Genomic DNA, 21,603 nt, shown 5'->3' with positions numbered 1-21,603 from the left:
TGAAAGAAGGAAAACTAAAGAATCAAAAGCTGAAAAATAGCTTACACAAAAAACACTACCTAGAGGAAGAAACAATAATGGAAATCATGAAAGAACTAAAAGAGTGTGTTATAGCAACAACAAAGAAAATTGAAAGATACGAAGGATGAATAAAACAATATCATGAAATGCCCACTTCAGAAAAAATGAATACCTCTTCTACTGGTCACTTGATGAAAGTCAACTCCAAACTGTTCACCCATGTAAAGAAAAAAACTTTGAACTTTTGGAAACAACTATTGGAAAATACTGTGGAACACGATGACCATACAGCCTTCTGGATCGAAGATATTCAAAAACAAGCAACACGAAACAAAATGAAGAATATTGTAATAATAATTGATATGGTTGCAAAACAAGTAAAGAAGATCTGGAACTGGAGTGCACCTTGCCTGGATGAACTGCATAGATACTGGCTAAAACACCTGACCAGCCTCACTCACCGCATGGGCACTCACTTTGAATGAAATACTTCAAAATGCAACAAGCGAAGCATAGTTAACCATACTCAATAATGAAAGATCCAGAAAAGAGCACAGAGCCAAGTAACACCACCTAATCACCTTTCTGCTGACAACGTTCACACTTTTTACTAGCATACTGGCAAATTTAGTATTCAATTATCTGATGGAAAACAGTTTGTATCTGGTAGAACAAAAAGGAAATTATAAAAAATCAAGAGGAACAAAAGATCAGCTGCTCATTGACAAAGAGGTACTAAAAAATGCAAAACAAAGAACAACAAATTTAAATATGGCACCGATAGATTAAAAGAAGGCATTTGACTCATTACCCCACAGCTGGATTAATACCTGTCTGTAAAACTTTGGAATCAACAAAAATATTTGTACCTTTTTGAAGGCAAATACGCAAAAATGGAAAACTGTTCTAACAGCAAATTGGTGAAGTCAACATTAGATGAGGAATCTTCTAAGGGGACTCACTTTCACTCTTATTGTTCAATATCACATTAATTCCACTGACAATAATCCTATTAAATACAAACTGGGATACCAAATCTCAAGCCAACATGGCAAGATAAACCATTTACTATACATGGATGACTTAAAATGTATGCGAAAAGCCCCACTGAAATTGAATCAATACTCAACACAGTTCAACTGTTCAGCAGTGACATCAGAATGAACTTCGGAGTTGAAAAATGTGCTATATTATACATGCAGCGAGGAAAAATGGGGAAAAAAGAAGGAATAGAAGTGGGAAATGAAAGCATTGTGAAATCATTAGCAAAGGATGATGAGTACAAGTACCTAGGCATATTGGAAGCAGATAACATCTTGAATGGAAAAGTCATAAAGTCAATGCAAAAGGAATAAATCAGGAGGGTCTGCAAAATATTAAAATCAAAGCTGAATGCTGGAAACATAATTAAAGACATGGGCAGTTCCAGTGATACACTATCCAGCTGGAATAATCAACTGGACATGGGCTAAACTAGAAAACTTGGACCGGAAAACGTATAAACTTTTGAATATGTACCACACTTTACATCCACAAAGTGACATCAATAGGTTGTACCTGCCAAGAAAAGTAGGGGGCAGAGGGCTACTGCAAATCTATCAAACTGTAGAAGAAGAAAAACGAAGTTTGAATGACTATGTGAACAAAAGTATAGAAAAATGCTGCAGACTGAAAATGGAGAACATTATAAAACAACAGAAACAAAGGTAGAATATAAAAAAACAGCTGGATGACAGATTAAATAAATGGAAAACCAAAGATTTGCATAGACAGCACTTGAAAAACATTGAAGGAAAATGTGAAAACAACTTGACATGGGCCTGGCTTGAGATGGGAACCATCAGAAAGAAACAGAAGGTTTAATACTGGCTGCTCAAGAACAAGCACTACAAACTAAATGCCATGAAAGCAATGATACAAAAAATCCACTGACAATCCAAACTGCTGACTTTGCCACAACAAAATTGAAACTGTTTCACATTAATATGTGAATGCAGCAAAATTGCACACCCTGATTACAAAGCTATCGAAATGAGAAGGTGAACATCTTGTGAGACTTTCAAATAGACAGATCATCATTTGGAACACAACACGCTAGATACCACAGTTGTTGAAAACCGAAACATACAATTTATTGATATCACAGTATCAGGAGACGCCAAAGTTGAAGAAAAAGAACTGGGAAAAAAATCACGAACATCGCAACCTGGCCATCAAACTATGCAATTATGGATGAAACATGTAACATTGTCAATAGGGCACTTGGTACCATGTCCAAGAATTTTATAAAACACATCAAGAAATTACAGCTCCCTGCAGTAACACCAATGTTATTTTCAATAACACTGAAAAAAAACTGCACTACTCGGAACATTGTACATTTTAAGATACTTGGTTGATACCTAGGACACTGGCAGGAATCCCTATCAACCATTAGCAGCAGTCAATAGTATTTGTGATGCATTTTGAATGTTCAGTTGACTGAGTTTCATGTTAATGAATAAAGTATATAATGATAATCTATTGCAACACTGAATAGCTGCCTATTATGATGAAGTATATAGGGGTGTTCTTGAAGAAAAAAGAAATGAGGGAAGAAAGAACTAGTCCTCCAACATAGAATGCAGTTTTACAAAGTACTACCTTCTCCTAATTCCACCCTATTTCTTGGTAGCATTAACATTCTTCCAAGACTGCCTTGTTATAAAATATACTCATTTCAAATGTCTTTTTCAAGGTCCAATTAACAGAACAGAATAGGCTTTCATACAAATCAAGAATAATACTGTGCCTTGTCTGAAAGATTTCTACAGGTCACCATCATTTTTTAAAGAGCTACAACACACATGATATCATTCCTTTATGCTTATGCAGGAAGCATAACCATATACAGGAAGATAACATAGGTGTCTCCATGGTCACATGACATTCAATTTCTTCATTCAGGTGTAATGCAAAAAAACCAAAATAAACCCAACAGAAAATAACATTCTTTATACAATGTTATTTTGGCTTCCATTTTAACATTTTTTAAAACTGGGAGAAAAAAAAACTTACCATATTTTTCAGGGTATAAGATGCACCATTTCCCCTCAAAAAGAGGGTGAAAATCTGGGTGCACCTTACACACTGAATACAGCAGTTTTGGCCTACCGAAACCCCATCAAGATATTATATTAAAGAACAATAATTGGGTAATTTATACTTGCTAAATATATAACTGTTAAAAGCTTTAGTCTGTTTTTTTAACAGGCTTTACGTCCTTTTGACTTTTTCTGGTCTTTTCAGGATGACAAGAGTTTCAACATGCTTTAAATCACCAACAAATGCTTACAGGAAAGAAACAACAATTTTAGAATGTCCTTCTCAATTTCAGAAATGAATGTTATGGAAAATCTTTCTATACTAACAAATACTGGAAGAGGAGAAACATATTCTAAAAGCAACAATAATTCTTTAATCTACTTGAAATTATTTGTTCATTCTGCTAAATTGTTACAAAGTACTGATTGGGGGGGATGACACAATTTCTTACTCTGAATGCATGAACAATTGCACAAACTAATAGGCAATCTTTAGATATGCAGAAAGATGTGTTTTGTTCATATATGATTTCACTGAAACATATAATTAGACCTTCAAAGTGAAGGAAGCTAGGAAGGTCCAACTATGACTACTTACATTGTAAGTTACAGTAACAGAATCTTCCAAGTCCTTGAAAGCCCATCTCTTCCCCCCTTGCCTTTATAGTCCAGGTTCCTTCTGAAATGTCTAACATATTCCCTTTTGTTCTGTGAGCTAAATTGCTTCTTACATGACCACTGCCTGGTCTGCAGATGCTCTTCCTATCTACCAAAATATTCTCACACAGACTATTACAGATGTGTAACATTTTGCATACAACTTCTCCCTTTGCCTAGGATTCAGATTACCTCATATCAACATTCTCTTCAGTCACCAGTTGACTCCTTATATAACAAGGTAGCTCATAATAGAGACATGTCTACAAATTCTACAGAGAAATAAACATAGCTCACAAAATACAAATGCACTTTAAAATAAAAAAGGGAGATAATAACTCTTACTCAACCATAAGCCATATAGTAAACTCCAATGTTTTCCTTCTTGTTGTCACATCACAAAAAGAGACCTTTCTTCAATCTCCATATTTTGCATGCTACTGTATCTGCCAAAAATGTCATACACCCCTCCCCAGGACTACTGGGATTAAGCAAAATATCTAGAAAAAGGCTGCTTCTTTAACAAGTCTACTTGTACAACTCAATGCTTGCTTTTACTCCTTTTCTGTTATAGCTGTAGATGATACAGAAAAATCTCAATAGATTATTAGGGAAAGGTAGGTATCCATTTTCCATGGAAGCCTGTTAAATACAGAATTGTATAATTCATGTTGCTTTATGTCATTTCTATAATTATAACTTTATTCAGATGAGGAAAATACAATACTTTTAATCTACATTATAAATTTGCATAATGAAAATCTTCCTTGACTGATACAGTTATTGGAATTATATTTGCAACATTATTGAGGTAAGTGGTTAGTATAAATAAGGTAAAATTAACATTTTAAAAATAGTAACTATCTATGCAACAGACTTGTCACCTGCTTTGAGGAGATGGAAATTTTCTCTAATAACAATTAGAGATAGGGTAAACTAAACTGAGGTTTTGCTGTATCAGAAATACTAAATTTCTTTCCAGGCTAATAACATTTTTTATTTCTTTTGTAAATGGCTATTTAAGAAATTTTATTACAGCTGAAAAAGCTTTTGCTTATGTCAGAACTAATGTTATTGCACCTTTATCCAAATTAGAAGCCTGGGAAAGAGAGGTGTTTCATAAGCTGCCTGTCCTCTTACACTGTAATACCTATTCAAAAACTCATAGCAATTACATTCTTTACTGCTGAGTCATGGCTTGCACTTGGTTTTACTTGGAAGTTACAATAGAATACATTTCTTATTGTTTGATTTCTGGATTCAGAGATCATACAAATAACCAAGAATTTGATCAACTAACTTAACAATATCAAAAATCAAATCGAAGTAACAGAAATGTTCTTACTGGTGACTTTCAATTAAAAACAAAGCTAAAAAATGCAACAGGAAACACAAGATAGCTTGGTAACAACTTAACAAAGACTAATCAGTAACTATAGCTAATTTTTCAATCATTAAAATAATCCATAGTATGTCAGTATAGGATAGTGCAATAAATAAAGTTGTTATTTAACCTGTCCTTTTATCTTCATAGATCCTAATGACTGCTGAGTGTTTTGGGATGCATTTTGTGATTGCTTTGTAGGACATGAACTTGGTATAGAAGCCTAATTGAATTCAAAGAGGATTTTACTGCAATGCTACACCTGAGACCAATTGTTACTTAGATAACAAGGATTCATTAAAAATACCAGGGCATACTATTTGCTTCTTTACTAAGGATACTTAATGGCTTTCTGTGGCTTCTGGAGTGTTTGACCTGCATCATGAAATGTAAGGGAATGTCTTAATTATATTAACTGAAGTAATTGGGTGCTACATTGTCCTTATCTTGAGATTTGTCAATACAATAATTTGCACTAAATAAATACATAAATAGGAATGCAATGTTTTCAAAAATGTTTGAGCAACACTTAGTCACACTTTCATACATTGAGTTTCCATGGCTGCAAGTGGGCTTTAACTTGCGTTTCTCCAGTTCTAATCTAACATCTTAACTGATAATGTTGGCTCATCTTAGTAATTCTGGTCTTTCCCAACTCTCCATGTTTCTAATTTATATTGTTATCCACAATGGCTACTACTGTCAGCATAAATCAGTGATTTTGATCAGTCTTTGGAAATAAGGGAAGACATAAATGTCCTTATCCGACTGACCAGTGTAAATTTTTGTCATAGTGTCATAATGAAGATGCATGAAAGACGGCCACTTAGGAAATGTCACTCATTTGTCTGTGTGGTGGAGCAGGTAATTATAGGGATAATAAACATCCAGTGTTTTAATATCACCATTTTGGACAAAATAAAAACCACACACTCTTAATAAACATTTTTGAGTGTTTTATTTATTACACTTATATGGCACCATAGCCTGCTAGGACTTCCAGCTGTTAAAATATACATTTTAACATTATTATTATATATTTTAGCCAAGCAAAATATAACAGCTGAAATTAGGGTAGATTTTGCAAAAGAGTAAATGACTTATTCATATAGTTAAAATGTTTGTTTTACTTTTATTTCATTTCAATGAATTGTGAGCAAGATGCTTTCCACTGGCCATTAAAAAACAAAAGAAAAAAGATGATCATTTGCAAAAAAAATAGATATGGCTGTTTTGTGACTGCAAAATGTCAATCATCATTCCTTGTATTGTAATTACCTACTGTGCACCCACAGTGAGAAACAATAGATATTAAGGATTTATAATGCAGTCACCTGATCCCTCAAAGAAAAACCTGCCCAATATCTTAAAACCCAAGAACTAGCTTCTAGAAAAATCAAAATTCCTCTCTTATAAGAAGGCTCTCAATTTCTTCTCATTGTGACTCTTGACAATAAACTGACAGGCAGAAGACTTTTAAAAGGTTTAAGATGTGGCATTGCAATTAATGCCAACACAGAGCACAGGAATCTTCTTTGAAAAGGAAGAATAAACTAGAACTACCTCTAGTTTATTCTGAGCAAGTCTTATGTCCTATATTCCCATTTTTCCTCAAATAAATCTTTGCCTTCCTGGAATCCTCACATTTTCAAAACAAGCTTTTTTTGATGGGAGAACTATAATTGTACTGATTACAGGTAGTCTCATTGCTGAGGAATTATTCAAAATCATTATGAGATTGAACAAATGGTATGTATAATTGGTCCTTGAAGTTAAGGATGCTTCAGTATCCTCATAATCACATGATCAAAATTTGGACATTTGGCAAACCACCCACATTTATGACATTTCAACTCCTCCCACTCTATTTCACTGCCCTGTCTGCCCATTTGGCCACTATGCACTCCACCATTACCCCCAGCCCTGCAGCCACTCCCATTGCCATCAGCTGACCTTCATGGTCTTCTTCCTCCTATTGCTGACAAGGTGCACCTGAGGAAGGCAGCTGCTGGCCCTTCATGAGGCCTTCACAACAGCTATTTCTCCTATCTCTTTTTTTTTTGCCCTCACACCACCACAACATATTTCTGCCACTTCCTACTGGCCTTTGATGTAAACAAACATTTTTTTTGAGTGGAGACTATTGATGTAAAGTCACATTTCCTTAACATAATGTCTTGCTGATACATGGACTCTGAATCCCAGAATCTCAGCAATGGCTATGCGGACTACACAATTCTGGGAATTAAAGTTCATAATCCAGAGGATGACTAGGCAGGAAAGACTAATTCAAAACTAATGAAAAATTATAATGCATCCTTCAGCAATGCTAAATGAATCCAAAAGCAGAACCAAGTCTATGGCCCACTACGTGGCAAGAGAAAGAAAGCCTAAGGCAAAACAAGAAAATGGTAGACACAATGTGTGACATCAAAGTGTAAAATATGATAGCAATAGCAATAGCAGTAGACTTATATACCGCTTCATAGGGCTTTCAGCCCTCTCTAAGCGGTTTACAGAGAGTCAGCATATTGCCCCAACAATCTGGATCCTCATTTTACCCACCTCGGAAGGATGGAAGGCTGAGTCAACCCTGAGCCGGTGAGATTTGAACCGCTGAACTGCTGATCTAGCAGTAGCCTGCAGTGCTGCATTTAACCACTGCGCCACCTTGGCTCTTATGCTAGCCACCCATTTCATTTAAAAAATCTATAACAATGTTGATGTAATGACTGTAAGGTGTTGTAGAAGGGAAAAAATAATTTTAAAAATCTGCTAAAAATCTAAAATTAGCCATTTTATTCAAAATTGAGTCTTTATTATCAATAAATATATTTCTAATATTTCAAGGATTTAATAAAAAAATCTTACCTAAAGACTGGTAGAGCTCTGTCATTTTGGGATGATCCCAGCAAGTAGTCTGTATCTCATGACTATAAGGCAAAAACAAAATGAAGAGTTTTAAATGTTTAAGCTTGCATAACTCCTAATTACACTCTATCATACATTTTCATAACTGTAAAGTGTTGTCATTTAAACTTCTTCACTATCGTGAGTAATGTACAGCAAAGTAATTATTTCAGGCTTATCAAAAATTTCACATCAATGTATTTTTCCCTGGTTTCAAAGTAGCATGAGAAGTAACCTTATTAAGTAAGGCAGATCTCTAAATCAGCAATCCCCAACCTTTTGGGCACCAGGGACCGGTTCTGTGGACAGAGGTTTTTTTGTAGACTGGAGGTGGCGTGGTTTCATGTGCTGCCTGCATCCCATGAATGGGGTTTCGCTTGTTTGCACAGAAATTTCTGGCATATCACAGACCGGTACTAGTCCAAGGATTGGGGTTGGGGACCCCTGCTCTAAATGATATTATCTAGGGATCAGTTAAGAGGAACAACACTGTCTTGGAATAACAACAATACTATCTGATGAACAGAAGACTTTAATGAAACTGTTGCTCAGCAATGCACTAATTTATCTTATATATTTTTAATAAGATGTACATAACAGGTAGTCCTCAAGTCATGATCCAGGCAATCAAGGTTGCTGTCATAATCCCAAGAGTGAGGACTGTTAAGTAGAAAAATAGGTTCCAGGGGTGCTTGGGTGCTGAAGTGCGGGCTGGGGGAGGCCCAACGCATGCCTGGGGAGAGTTGAGGAGAGTATGTGCAGTGCAAGTGCAGAGATGCCAAGTGAAGGAAGATACTGGTTGATGCAAGTACAAGGAGACTAAAGGAAGTAGAGTGCAACATGAGTGAATGCGAGTGCAAAGAAGCTAAGAGCAGGGTATCATGGTAGGGAGGGCAGGGAGGCCCATGGAACAATGGTATGTGCAAGTTCGTGGAGGCTGAGGGAAGGAGAATATGGGTTTGTGTGAATCCAGGAAGAATGGAAGGAGGGCTCAGTGTGGTGTGTAGAAAGGTGGCAAAGACTTACCAGAGTGACTTCAAAGCCTCTCCTGAAAGTTTTCCCATTGACTTTGCTTGTGGGAAGCTGGTAGGGAAAGGTTGCAAATGATAATCACCTGACTATAGGTTATTGCAACCATTGTTAAGTGTGAGCAGATTGCAAAGCACTTGAATTACAATTGCATGACCATGAGGATACTGCAAAGGTTAGCATTTTAAGGATTAGCAATAGGTACAACTAGTTCAACACTGTCACAACTTTGAACAGTGATTGAAAGAGTGATTGGTAAGTGAAGACTAAATGTACAGACCATTCAAAGTTATGATAGCCATGAACGAAGAGATGTATGATTGGGTCTCAAAATTCCAGACACTACAGCACCCTTGCAGTGAACAAGATTTAGGCAACTCAAATTTATGATTTGAGTATTTGAGTATTTATTAATACTTATAGGCCGCCCTTTTCCCTGAGGGGACTCAGGGCGGCTTACATAAAATGAAGGGAGGGGGTATACAGACAATAGACACAATCAATACATAGAAGTAAAATAGTAAGCAACATTCATTCATCATTCGGGTGGGGGCAATTATCTTTGTCCCCAGGCCTGACGGGCTAGCCAGGTCTTAAGGGCTGTGCGGAAGGTCTGGACGGTGGTGAGGGTACGAATCTCCACGGGGAGATCGTTCCAAAGGGTCGGAGCTACTACTGAAAAGGCTCTCCTCCATGTAGTTGCCAGTCGGCACTGACTGGCAGATGGAACTCGGAGGAGGCCTAATCTATGTGATCTAATTGGTCGCAGGGAGGTAATTGGCAGGAGGCGGTCTCTCATGATCCTGGGTGAGACACAAAATGTGGCCATGGACAGTGTGTGAAAAAAAGCTCTGGCTGGCATGTGAACAGAGGCCCTGGATGGGGCATGAGAGAATCCCCAGCTACTCTAGAACAAAAGAAGATAGCACAAAGGAAAGTTCTGGCCAGTACAGTAGTGGCATGTTTTGTGAGGGTATGGTAGGGGCATGTGTAGGTGGTAGCAGTGGGTCAGAGACAGGGGAAACATAGACTGTGGGGGAGTTCAAGAGTAGGCAAAGGAAGCAGACCCTTATCTTACTGAGGGTTGGGGCTGAGAGGAATCAAAATGTGAATGGCTTAGATTGGGAGGATGTCCTTGCCTAAAAATCAATGAGATTTTGTTAACTCAAATTTGGTTAAATGGAACTGCTAGGATTGCCGTTGCTTAGTGATACACTCAATTGTCATTGCATTAGGGAGAAACCAGAAGTGTAGTGGCGAGACCAGTTGGAAATTAGCAAGTTCCGAGGGGGCATCGTGTGAAATCCAACCAGACAAAGGATAATCTGGTTTCAACTTAAAGGGGAATTGGTGATATTGTTTAGATACTAAGAGGAAAATAAGTTTAAGATGAAAAAATGGAAACAGAATAAATTGGGTTGGAAATGGAAACAGAAATATGATGAAAAAAATGTTAAATTGTCAAATTGGTATCATGGATGTATAATATACTATTTGAGATGTTAAAAATGAGTGTGAAACTTTGGAAAGCAAGGATAAGCTGGAAATTTAGATGGAGCACTCAGACCAGAAATAGAAAAAAAGGGAACTAAAAATAAACAAATAACTAGGTGGTTTCATTAGGGTAAAATAGATGAAAAGAAGAATCATGAAATGATAATTTGGTATAACTTTGAAGGGGCAATTAATATGTTTATATAACAAGAATAAAATAACTTTAAGATGGAAAATATGAGAAGAGAATAATAAGAGTTGAAATTGGAAATAGAATTATGATGTAAAATGGATTTCGTATAATAAATTAAGTGGTGCAAAAGATTGGGAAAGTCCCTAAATTTCTTCAGGTGAACTGTAAATTTGAAGAGAGAAGATTTCAATGAATGATCTAGCTTATTTCCAAATATGGCATTCCTAAGGGGTATTTTTTCTCACATAATTAACCAACTTGGATAGTGATGCTTCTGAAGGACACTACTTAGTAAATACAGATCTTAAACTACTTTAAAAAAAATCTTGCTTATGGTTTTTGTTTTGTTTATTGAGCTATAAAAGGGCACACTGTCAGGCCTAGAAGTCATCTTGGGCATTGGATTTTCAGGCCTGCCACATTTGGTGTGTAGGAAACTGGGAGGGGGGATTGTATGGAACTGGGCAGATATATAGTCATAACAACATTCCTTTCTCTGAGAGTCAAGGATATTGTGCCCTACACCTGGAGAGGTATGACTGAGAGACATCTCCAGTTGGGACGATGCTTTGATTGGACCATGTGATAGACATGTGGGTGCTGAGTAGGAGCTTGGACTTTCTTTTGGGTGGGGAAAGACTGGAAGCTTTCAGATTCGGGTTTTCCCAGATATGCCAATATGAGATCTCTAATAAAATGGAACTTGGAGGAACTTCAAGCCTTAGAGTCTTATTTCATTGGTGGTGTTATTTGGAACCCTGACATTAACCCAAATCCTCTTTAAACTTCAACCAGCTCCCCGAACCACAGGGTGCTGAGCCCTGAATGTTGACCTAATACTGGGCAGCGTGAAGACTCAGAGAATATGAAGGAAGACAAATCATCCATGGAGGGAGCCTCAGGAGCTAGCTTGGAGGGCTAGGTTGAGATCATCTACTGCCCTTCCCAAGCCATAGTGGAAGCAGAAATGGTGGCAGAAGCGGAACATCAGCTGGGTACCTGTCCTAAAGAGCCGGTCCCTGAGCAAGCTGCCCAGCCAGATCTTACTTATGGGACAAAGCTGCGGGAGCCATGCTACCTCAAGAGACAATGGCCGGAACAATGCTACCCAACCAGCGGATGGGACTGAGCAGACCCTAGCCTGTGAATGGTGGGCATCAGGACCAGCAGATCCCAGGCGCTATCAGGAGTAGGGATTCCCGCCACCATCATGCAGCCAGTTACTAGCGGGCTTCCCAGAGCAGTTCAGCCAACTCAGCTCAGCTCCCTGGGACTAGATAACCCCAGGGAACTCTGGCTCAAGCCACATTCAATTTTCCTAACCTCAAAGTCGCAGCATCACTGAGCACAGTGTCTGCCTCCTTCTATATGGCATTAAGCGGATCATACCACAGTCTCACACATCGTGCCTGATCCACTGAGGGGACAGCATGTGCTGGAATTGGAATGGGGCAGCAGAAAAGCCCACTGGGTCATCCTAGTCCAGTTCTACAAGTACCCCACTGGGGCTGTTGGGACCTAGTACTCCACCACAGCAGCAAGTCCTCAGACTGCCCCCAGCTGACCAAATCCCACCAGGGTGGGCATTCTACCCCAGTGAGGGATGGGTGCAATACCAATTGATGCCTGCTCCAATTTTGCAGCCCATGCCGGCCCAGCAACCAATGCAGTTCCAACCAACAGACATGGTCCCGCCGGTACCAATCAGCAACCAGTGCAATTCCTGCTACTGGCCAAGGCCCCACAGTTGGTACAGGTTCAGCAGCCAGTACAACTCCAGCCACCGACGGTGGCCCTGCCACCAGTGGCAGCCCAACTGCCCATGGCAACTCCACAACCAGCCCTGCCAGCTCTCCCCCCTCCGCAATTTAGAGTGCCCTTTAATGGAACCCTGAGCCAGCTAGCTTACTTCCTTAATTGAGTCTGGATGCACATTGATCATTATGGGGATCAATACCCAACCAATCGTGATTTGATTTTGGTGATTGAGGATGGCATGAATGAGGGAAAAGCGGCAGAGTGGACAGCTGAGCTCCATGACGAGTAAGCCCCCAAGCTAAACGATGGGGACAAATTCATCCAGCTGTTCCAAGGCCACTTCGAAGACATGGCCCATCAAGTAGAGGGCGAGGCCAAAATAAAGCCATTGAAACAAGTGGGCCAACCTCCCAAGGTGATAGTGTGGGAGTTTCAAAGATTGGCTGGGAAACTGAGTGTTTGGGTAGAGCGCTTCCTTGTTCACCACTTCAAAGAGGCCCTTGAGCCAGACCTCCAACAAGCTTGTGGCATCTAGGGAGTCCCAGAACACATACAAGCATGGTACAGCACAGCAGTGGCCATGGATCTGGAGATCCACCACCATAGGAAGGTGACAATAGAGAAACCGAGAAGACCCCGGAGGTCGCCAAATCCCAGCTAAACCACCTGAACTGCTGTCCAGGACTATTAAATGCTACCAGTGTGGTCAGCATAGGCACAGGGCATCTGAATATCTGGCTCCAGCTCCTGTTTCCCAAGTTTGCAGTTACACTCCAGGTAAGAAAGATCCTGTGGAAGCCACCAGAAAAGGGCGTTGGTACTTACCTGATACGCCTCTTCTCATAGTGGGGGGAGGAGTATCCAGAATGGGTTGACCTTATCCTCTCGTGATTGGTTTGAGTCAGATAAGCTCTTTGGGCTCCGCCCCCTGGAAGTGAGCCTGCCCAGTTTTATGACGAAGAGCTCTCTCCGACTCGTTGCATCATTCGCTCCAGACTCTTGATTCAGTTTTTTTTTTTTTGCTTTTATTGTCTTCAACATCAATAATTAAATAACAATATAAACAAAGAACATAACACTTAGTTGTACAAACAGTCAGGGAGGGACTGGATACTCCTCCCCCCACTATGAGAAGAGGCGTATCAGGTAAGTACCAACGCCCTTTCTCCATAGTGAGGGGGGAGGAGTATCCAGAATGGGACGTACCAAAGCCTGCACGTCCCTAGGGAGGGAGATCCCTGAGGCCCTATGTCCCCCACTCAGGCCTGTTGAGGCACGGGTCCTGCCCTGTGAACCGCCTGCAACACCCTGCGGCCGAACGAGGCCTCTGCCGAGGCAAAGGAGTCCAACTTATAGTTCCTAACAAAGGGAGAGGGGGAAGCCCATGTGGCTGCCCTGCAGATTTCGGCCAGGGATGCTTGTGTGGCCCAGGCCGTGGATGTGGCTGCACTCCGTGTGGAGTGGGCTGTGATATGATTTGGTGTCTGTAACCCCTGCGATTGGTAAGCAGTGGCAATGCAGGTTCGCAGCCACCTGCCGATAGTGGTGGAAGTTACCTTATTACCCAGGGATCCTGGTTGGAAGGAGACAAACAGGGCTTCGGATTTCCTGTTTGGCCTGGTTCTCCTGAGGTAAATCCTCAGAGCCCTCCTAACGTCCAGAGTGTGCCACTTCCTCTCCAATGGGTGAGAAGGGTCTGGACAGAAGTTGGGCAAAATCAGTTCCTGGGCTCGATGGAAGCAGGAGCACACCTTGGGAATGAAGGATGGATCCAGCCGTAACACCACCCTATCTTGGTGGAAGACACAGAGATCCTCCCTGGTGGACAGCGCCTGCAGTTCGGATATCCGCCTGGCGGAAGTGATGGCCACCAGGAAAGCCACCTTCAGGGTCAGGAACTTAAGGGAAACTGTTTGTAATGGCTCAAATGGGGCGCCCGTTAGAGCGTCCAATACCCTGTGTAAATCCCAGGAAGGGTACCTGTGTACCGTAGGTGGTCTGAGGTTGGAGGCCCCCTTAAGGAATTGCCTGACCATGGGGTGGTGTGTCAGGCTCTGATTTCTGCCACACAGGAGAACTGATGAGATGGCTGAGACCTGTCTCCTAATTGTGTTAGGAGCTAACCCTCTATCCAGGCCCGCCTGGAGGAGTCCGGAACCTGAGGCACCGTAGCCTGGATGGGGTTGAACCCCCGGGAGTTGCACCAAGAGTCAAAGGCCCGCCACGTGGAGCCATAGATGCGCTCTGTGGAGGGCCTGCGGGCGGCCTGGATAGTCCTTATCACCCTGGGGGAGAAGAGGTCTTTCCTCAGGATGCTCCGCTCCACCGCCAAGCGGTCAACTGGCTGCAGCTTCCGCTCCAAGTTGTCCCCTTGGTCCGGTTGAGCCAGCCGGCTCTGATGAACCCACCCCTGCTGTATGTTCTGCCCTCAGCGAATGTTGTCTAAATTCATAGGCTATCTGAGGTGCTTCTGCGATCTCTCAGTCGGGCATCCCATTCTGAGTTTGTGGTGGGTTCTGGCATGGGGACCAGCCTGTCTGACCCTTTTTTTTTTTTTTTTTTTCCCCGGCCATAAGGGTGCTATGATTCTATGGCTAGGATTAGCGCAGAGATATTCAGAATGTAAACACAGACGGAGTTTGATGGGCGGCCACTAGAGTGTGTGTAAAGATGGAGTGAGGGGAGCTAAGGCTCACAATAAAGGCCTGCCGCAAAGGTAAATTTAATAATAACAACAAGAACCACAACCACAATAATAATAATGAACTAGAATAAAATACAAAAGGGGCATCTTCCCGCCTGATAAAACCAAGAAAGATTGAGGAAACGATTGGTCCCTTGCTGGGAGAAGTGGCCCGAAGGTGACAAGCAGCAGGGGTAAGCCGAACCATTTAACTCGTGCTTGGCATCTGTCTTTACCCGAAGGGATAAACAATCCAACCTATCAAGAACCGCATCCCAAATTCAGATTAGGAACCCAAGATGAGATAGGGAAGAAATGGTAGCCTGTCTATCTTAGGCAAGGTCCAATTCCCAGGACCGGGTGGGTTACACCCAGGGGTCTGAAGGAGCTGGCGGACAAAATCTCCAAACAACTGAAACTATATCTATCAGAGATCCTGGAGTACTGGAGAACCACTATAGAATTGCTGATGTGATTCCCCCCCTTCAGAAAGGAAGAAAAACCGTCTCGAGAGCCCAAGGCCAACATGGGTTTGTCAAAAACACATCATACCAGACTGGCCATATTAGATTACGGTGACCACCCTAGTGGACCATAGGAATGCCATTGATATAGTTAACTTGGACTTCAGCAAGTCCTGATAAGGTAGACCATAACCTACTATTAGATAAAGTAGAAGAATGTGGGTTAGACCTAGTCACCCCAGGTGCCTTGGTAACTGGTGCACCCACCTGTACTCCTCAATGGAACTGCCTCTTCATGGAGGGAAGAGTGCAGGGAGTCTCCCAAGGTTCAGTGTTGAGCCCAGTACTCTTCAACATCTTCATCAGTGATTTGAATGAGGGTGTTAGGTGTGTAAGCTAACATTTGGGATAGCAAAATATATGCCATGATAGTAGTACTGTTTCTTTAAGAACTGCTGTTATCTCAAGCGGTCATAAGAAGGAGCCGGAATGACTGTTAGCTCTCTGTTTGTTAACGGCTGATGGGGGGGGGGGGGGGGTCATCAGGTTAGCAGATGACCCCCGGCTGGCCGGAATAGCCAACACTTCAGAATACAGGCTAAAGCTACAGAAGGATCTTGATACCCTTGAACATTGGGCACTACCTAGGGAAAATGGGGTTCAAGGAAGTAAGGTTCTACCTTTAGGCAATGAAGGTGAAGTGCACAGGTACAGGATACCTTGCTCCACAGTAGTAACTGTGAAGGGGATCTTGGGAGTCCTAGTGGACAACCCCTTTAATGTGAGTCAGCAGTGTGCAACAGCTGCCAGAAGAGCAACACAGTTTTTGGCATCATAAACAGAGGAATAGAATCAAGCTCCCATGAAGTGTTAATCCCACTTTTTGAGGTCTTGGGAGGCCACACTGGAATTCTGCGCTCAGTTTGGTCCCCATGATGTAGAGAGAGTGGAGACTCTTAAGGAGAGTGCAGAGAAGGCAACAGGGGATCAGGGTACTGGAGACTAAAGCCTATGAAGAACGGTTGCAGGAACTGGGTAGGTCTAGTCTACTGGAAGGAAGGACTAGGGGAGACGTGATAGCAGTGTTCCAATATCTCTGGGGTTGCCACAGAGAAGAGGCTGCCTGACTATCCTCTAAGGCACTTGAGTGCAGAACAAGAAGCAATGGGTGGAAACTAAACAAGGAGAGAAGCAACTTAGAGCTGAGGAGAAATTTCATGACAGTTAGAACAATTAATCAGTGGAACAGCCTGCCTCCAGACATTGTGAGAGCCCCAACAGTTTTTAAGAAGCTGTTGGGTGGCAATGACAATAGCAATAGCAGTTAGATTTATATACCGCTTCATAGGGCTTTCAGCCCTCTCTAGGTGGTTTACAGAGTCAGCCTAATCAAACATAGGAAGCCATTTGTCTGAGATGGTATAGGATATCCTGCCTGGGCAGGGGATTGAGCTAGAAAGCCTGCAGGTTCCTTCCCATTCTGCTATTGTATTGCATAGTATTGTATTGTATTGCATTAGCCGTTTGCCTAGTCACCCCACCCTTGGAAGGTCTTCAGTAACCTGATTGGGGGCTCCATTGGGAGCTGCACTTTAGCAGCTGGGCTGAATATTCTCCCCCCCCTGCGTTTTTCCAGGCTGCAGGGGCTGCCGGCTTGGGATTAACAAAAAAAACACAGTTTTTGCTACTGGGGCCAGTAGGCCTCTCGCCCCTCCCGTTCTGTCTCCTAATTAAAGGAGAGCTTTCTTAAGGGGGAATCAAGAAATAGCCCTGACAAACACAGCTTGCTACGGATGCCGGTCAGCCTCTCGCCCCTCCCGCTGTCTCCTAATTAAAGGAGAGTTTTCTTAAGGGGGAATCAAGAAATAGCCGTGACAAACACAGCTTGCTGCGGATGCCGGTCAGCCTCTCGCCCCCCGCTCTGTCTCCTAATTAAAGGAGAGTTTTCTTAAGGGGAATCAAGAAATAGCCATGACAAACACAGCTTGCTACGGATGCCGGTCATTAAAGGAGAATGTTCTTATGGAGGAAGCCTTCTCCTGTTACTTGGCAGCCAGAAAGGTAGGGGGGGGGTTCTTCCTGCAAGCCTTGTGCAGCTGCCTTTGTGATTCAACAAGGAAGTAGGCTTGGGGGGGGTTGATCCACCACCTGCCTCTTTAACTCCTTGATAGGCCTCCTTCTGGCCCTTTGCTGCCTCCCTCGCTCTTGGCTAATGCCTCTGCGATCGTCTCTCACCTTTGTAGGTCTCCTCAAGTGGTGGTTGTTGTCCTGCCGGCCTCCTGAGCTGCTGGGGGCCGCCATCTTGGACCACGTGGCTTCAAGATGGCCCCCGGCTCCAAATTCAAAAGGCTCCTGTTTGCTGGAGCACATGGGAATGGCTTTTGCCTTTGCAGGCTTGCCATGCGGCTGCCGCTCATCTCCCGCAGCTGTTTTAGAGCCTTTCCGGCTCTCACCTTGTCCGCTGGTGATAGCTGCCAGCACAGGTTTTCCTTTTTAAAAACCCTCGTGGCTGAGGGAGCGGAGGAGCGCTTCTGCTCCTGAGAAGCCTCTCATCAAGGGCTGCCTCTGGGAGGCATGTGTGCCCGGTTCTCCTGCTTGCCCGGCAACGGTCCTCACAGAGTGACTCCACCTCACTCAATGGCCAGGGCAGCGTGCCGCCCCAGAGGGCTTGTGGCAATCCGGTCGTTGCAGGAGGAGGCTGTGTGCGATGAAGGGAGGCAGGGTTCGCCGGGTCCAAGTTTATTTTCTTTAATCCTTTGAAAATTACTGGAGGTCTGGAGAGGTGCAACCTTTCCCTTGATTGGGGTGAGTCAAATCTCCAGCTCTTACAAGCCTCAGCTGTTAGGGCTGCCTGCTAGAGGCTTCTGCCCGTCCTCCTGGTTAGGGCTGCCTGCTAGAGGCTTCTGCCCGTCCTCCTGGTTAGGGCTGCCTGCTAGAGGCTTTTGCCCTTCCTTCTGCTGCCCCGGCCAAGCTCCTCACTGAGAGTCTTCGGATGTCCTCATGTCCAGGGCAGCCTGCCGCCCCAGGGGGGCTAGTGGCAGTCCCAATTCTGCAGGAGGAGTGAAGCAGGGAGGCAAAACTCGACGGGTCCAAATGAATTTTCCTTTAGATCCTAGTAAATTCCTGGAGCTCTCGAATGAGCAACTTCTCACGATGGTTTTGAGTCAGAAAACTGGGCAGGCTCACTTCCAGGGGGCGGAGCCCAAAGAGCTTATCTGACTCAAACCAATCACGAGAGGATAAGGTCAACCCATTCTGGATACTCCTCCCCCCTCACTATGGAGAAAAGAGAAAATTGCCAAACAGGCTGTTGAGGTTCCGCTCCTTCCCAATGAGGTTGAGGGATTCCCAGCTGGAGAACATCCTCCCCCAAGCTCTGCCAAGGGGAGTAGTGCTGATGATGACTCTAGACTAGATTATTTAGAGGACGATTATAGTAATATATATTATATATATATATTATAGATAATATATATATGTATTATGTATGATGTGTATATGTATAGTATGTATGTATATATATATATATATATATATATATATAATATATTATATTAATTATATTATGTTCACTGGAAGGGGTACGTTTGTCTGAATCTACTTGAGTTAAAAGCTAAGACTTAACGGCAGATGGATTAGTGAAGCAATTCCATGATAAATATCCTGATAAATCAAAGGGGTGGGGGGGGGGGAGGAAGAAGTGGTTAGGAAAATTGGTTAACCCTCTATGTTGCTCTCATTGCAGCATTCAATCATCAGATGAGTCTTATTTTATTGGGGCAGTGATGGGTTGCAGGTGGTATGCCCGGGTATGGGCGTACCAGAGCCTGGCTGGAGCACCAGGTACCGTTCCAGTACGGTGCTCCGGAGGGCCTACCCACCTGCCCAAGCTCCTTACGGTCCTTTAAGCCTTTGGCACTTCTGCGCACAGTGCATACGCAGCCTGCACAACGCTCCTCTGAGCAGCTGGAGTGTCGTGAAGGCTTGCGCAGGCATCACAGGCAGGAACGATGCATTCGTGCACTGCATGCGTCCATGTGGGTGACGCCGGACCCATTCAAACCATATCGGTTGGAATGGGATCCGGAACCCAGCACTGCATTGGGAGTGTTACTTGGAACTTGACACACACATTAAGTACTTGCTTTAATTAAATGGATATTATCAAATAGTTTTACTATTTTCAAATATTCACTATTTAATAAATTAATATTTCATTAATCTGATTTCTGTATTTTAAAGCATAGGAATAGAAAGGATAAATTCTTAGGTGAAAACAATTAAAGGATAGTGGAAGAAAATTGGTGTTGCTCAAACCAATCCATCTCTACTTCAGGGAAAACCACCAATCTGCTCAAATGTTCTGAAGCAAATTGAGAATTCCAAAATTAAGGTGTGATATATCATCAGATCATATCTTTCCCTTTATCCAACAGTAGGAAAATGCTCCCCCTCCCTTAGTTTAACATACTTCAGTATAGAGTTATATAGACAAATGGTCTGATTAAGAAAAAAAATACATTCTGTTACACTTTTCTGCACTTAGCCAAAACACTAAAAGGAAAAAAAAAAGGTGAAATAATCTGGGTAACTACTAATACATAGCATATAAAGTAATAATCAACATGTCCAGAAAAATTGTGGCAGATGAAGATTCTTCCGTCATCTTAATTATCAAACTGGCCAACATGGCTATTCAAAATCAGGTTCCTCATATAAAATCAGAGAAAAAATAATTTCACAGAGCATTAATTATGATCAATTACCAGGAATATAGTTTAAATTTTATTGGCACTCACAATATAGACTCTGCAAGATGACCTAATTTCAGTTGATAAAGGCACAATTTAAACAAACAAAAAAGTATTGTGTCAAACTACATTAGTAATTCTTCTATAGAAAAATTACAGAGTAGGTCTTTTAAAAATTAAACATTTTATGAGAAAATATTAAATATATTCTTAGTGTTTTCTTTTTAATTGAATCCATTATACCCTTCAATTTAATTTTCTTTACTGCACATTCTTTATATGATTTGCTTTAAAATACATTAACTCAAGACTAATCTATATTCTTCAAAGAAACACACACGTTTCTTCTAAGAAGCTGAAAATGAAATTGAAAAATAAGCAAGCCACAATAAATTCACCCTGTAGATTGTATTTTATTTGCCATAGCCTTGGAGTAAATGTGTCCTCCACTCCCAAATCCATGTGATAAAAGGGCAGTAAAATTGAACACATAAAACTGCAATAAGATAATGTTGTGAGAGGGCAACCGACAATACCTATCTAATAATAATTTAAAAATTAAGGAATAATTTTACAATGCATAATTAAAGTGATTTAAACTGTACAGCTGCTACAACTGTTTAGTTAATATGTTATTGTCTCTGATGTAAATTAAGCAGGAACATATTACTTAATAAAGAGAACTTGTGCAGTTTTACCATAAGCAGAAAACCATTTAAAAATAAATCTTCGCAGTCATAAACAAAAATTATTAAAGATAAAATTCTACCATCCCAAAATTAAATTGAAATTGAGATATTGAGAAGGCTTGAGTGAACAGAAAACTAAAGAATGGCATCCAACATACTTAGAAAGCCTCTAGTAAAGATACTTTATAGTTTATTTTGGAAGCAGAAACTGAAAATCTGCTTTTCTATATATCCATTGTATTACTGGAGAAATGGAAGTAGTAAGGGAGAAAGCAGTTTTTGCACTGAGAAGGATTACACATATACACACTGAAATTATTTAATTTTAATTTTTGGAGTAAGCTTATCTAGGATTCCTGGAATTCCAACTCTAGATCAGAATACATTTAAAAAAATTTTACACTAGCATCAAGTAGAAACAGAGGAGAACAACTATCAGCTTTATAATATGGTAATATTTCTGCCTTCATTTGTTGTGCAACATTTT

General features: G+C 41.6%; 1 protein-coding gene across 1 annotated transcript in view; it reads right to left on the bottom strand.

Moving 5' to 3' along the window:
- The window catches only part of DMD (dystrophin), a 1,161,901-nt gene that overhangs the window by 154,557 nt on the left and 985,741 nt on the right, over positions 1-21,603 (bottom strand). Inside the window, 1 exon segment of the mRNA XM_032219839.1 lies at positions 8,017-8,078. Coding sequence (XP_032075730.1) covers positions 8,017-8,078 — 62 coding nt within the window.

Source organism: Thamnophis elegans, chromosome 6, assembly GCF_009769535.1.
Source record: "Thamnophis elegans isolate rThaEle1 chromosome 6, rThaEle1.pri, whole genome shotgun sequence".
Taxonomy (NCBI): Eukaryota; Metazoa; Chordata; class Lepidosauria; order Squamata; family Colubridae; genus Thamnophis; species Thamnophis elegans.
Note: the sequence above shows the minus strand (reverse complement) of the source record. Positions and strands in the feature narration are given on the sequence as shown.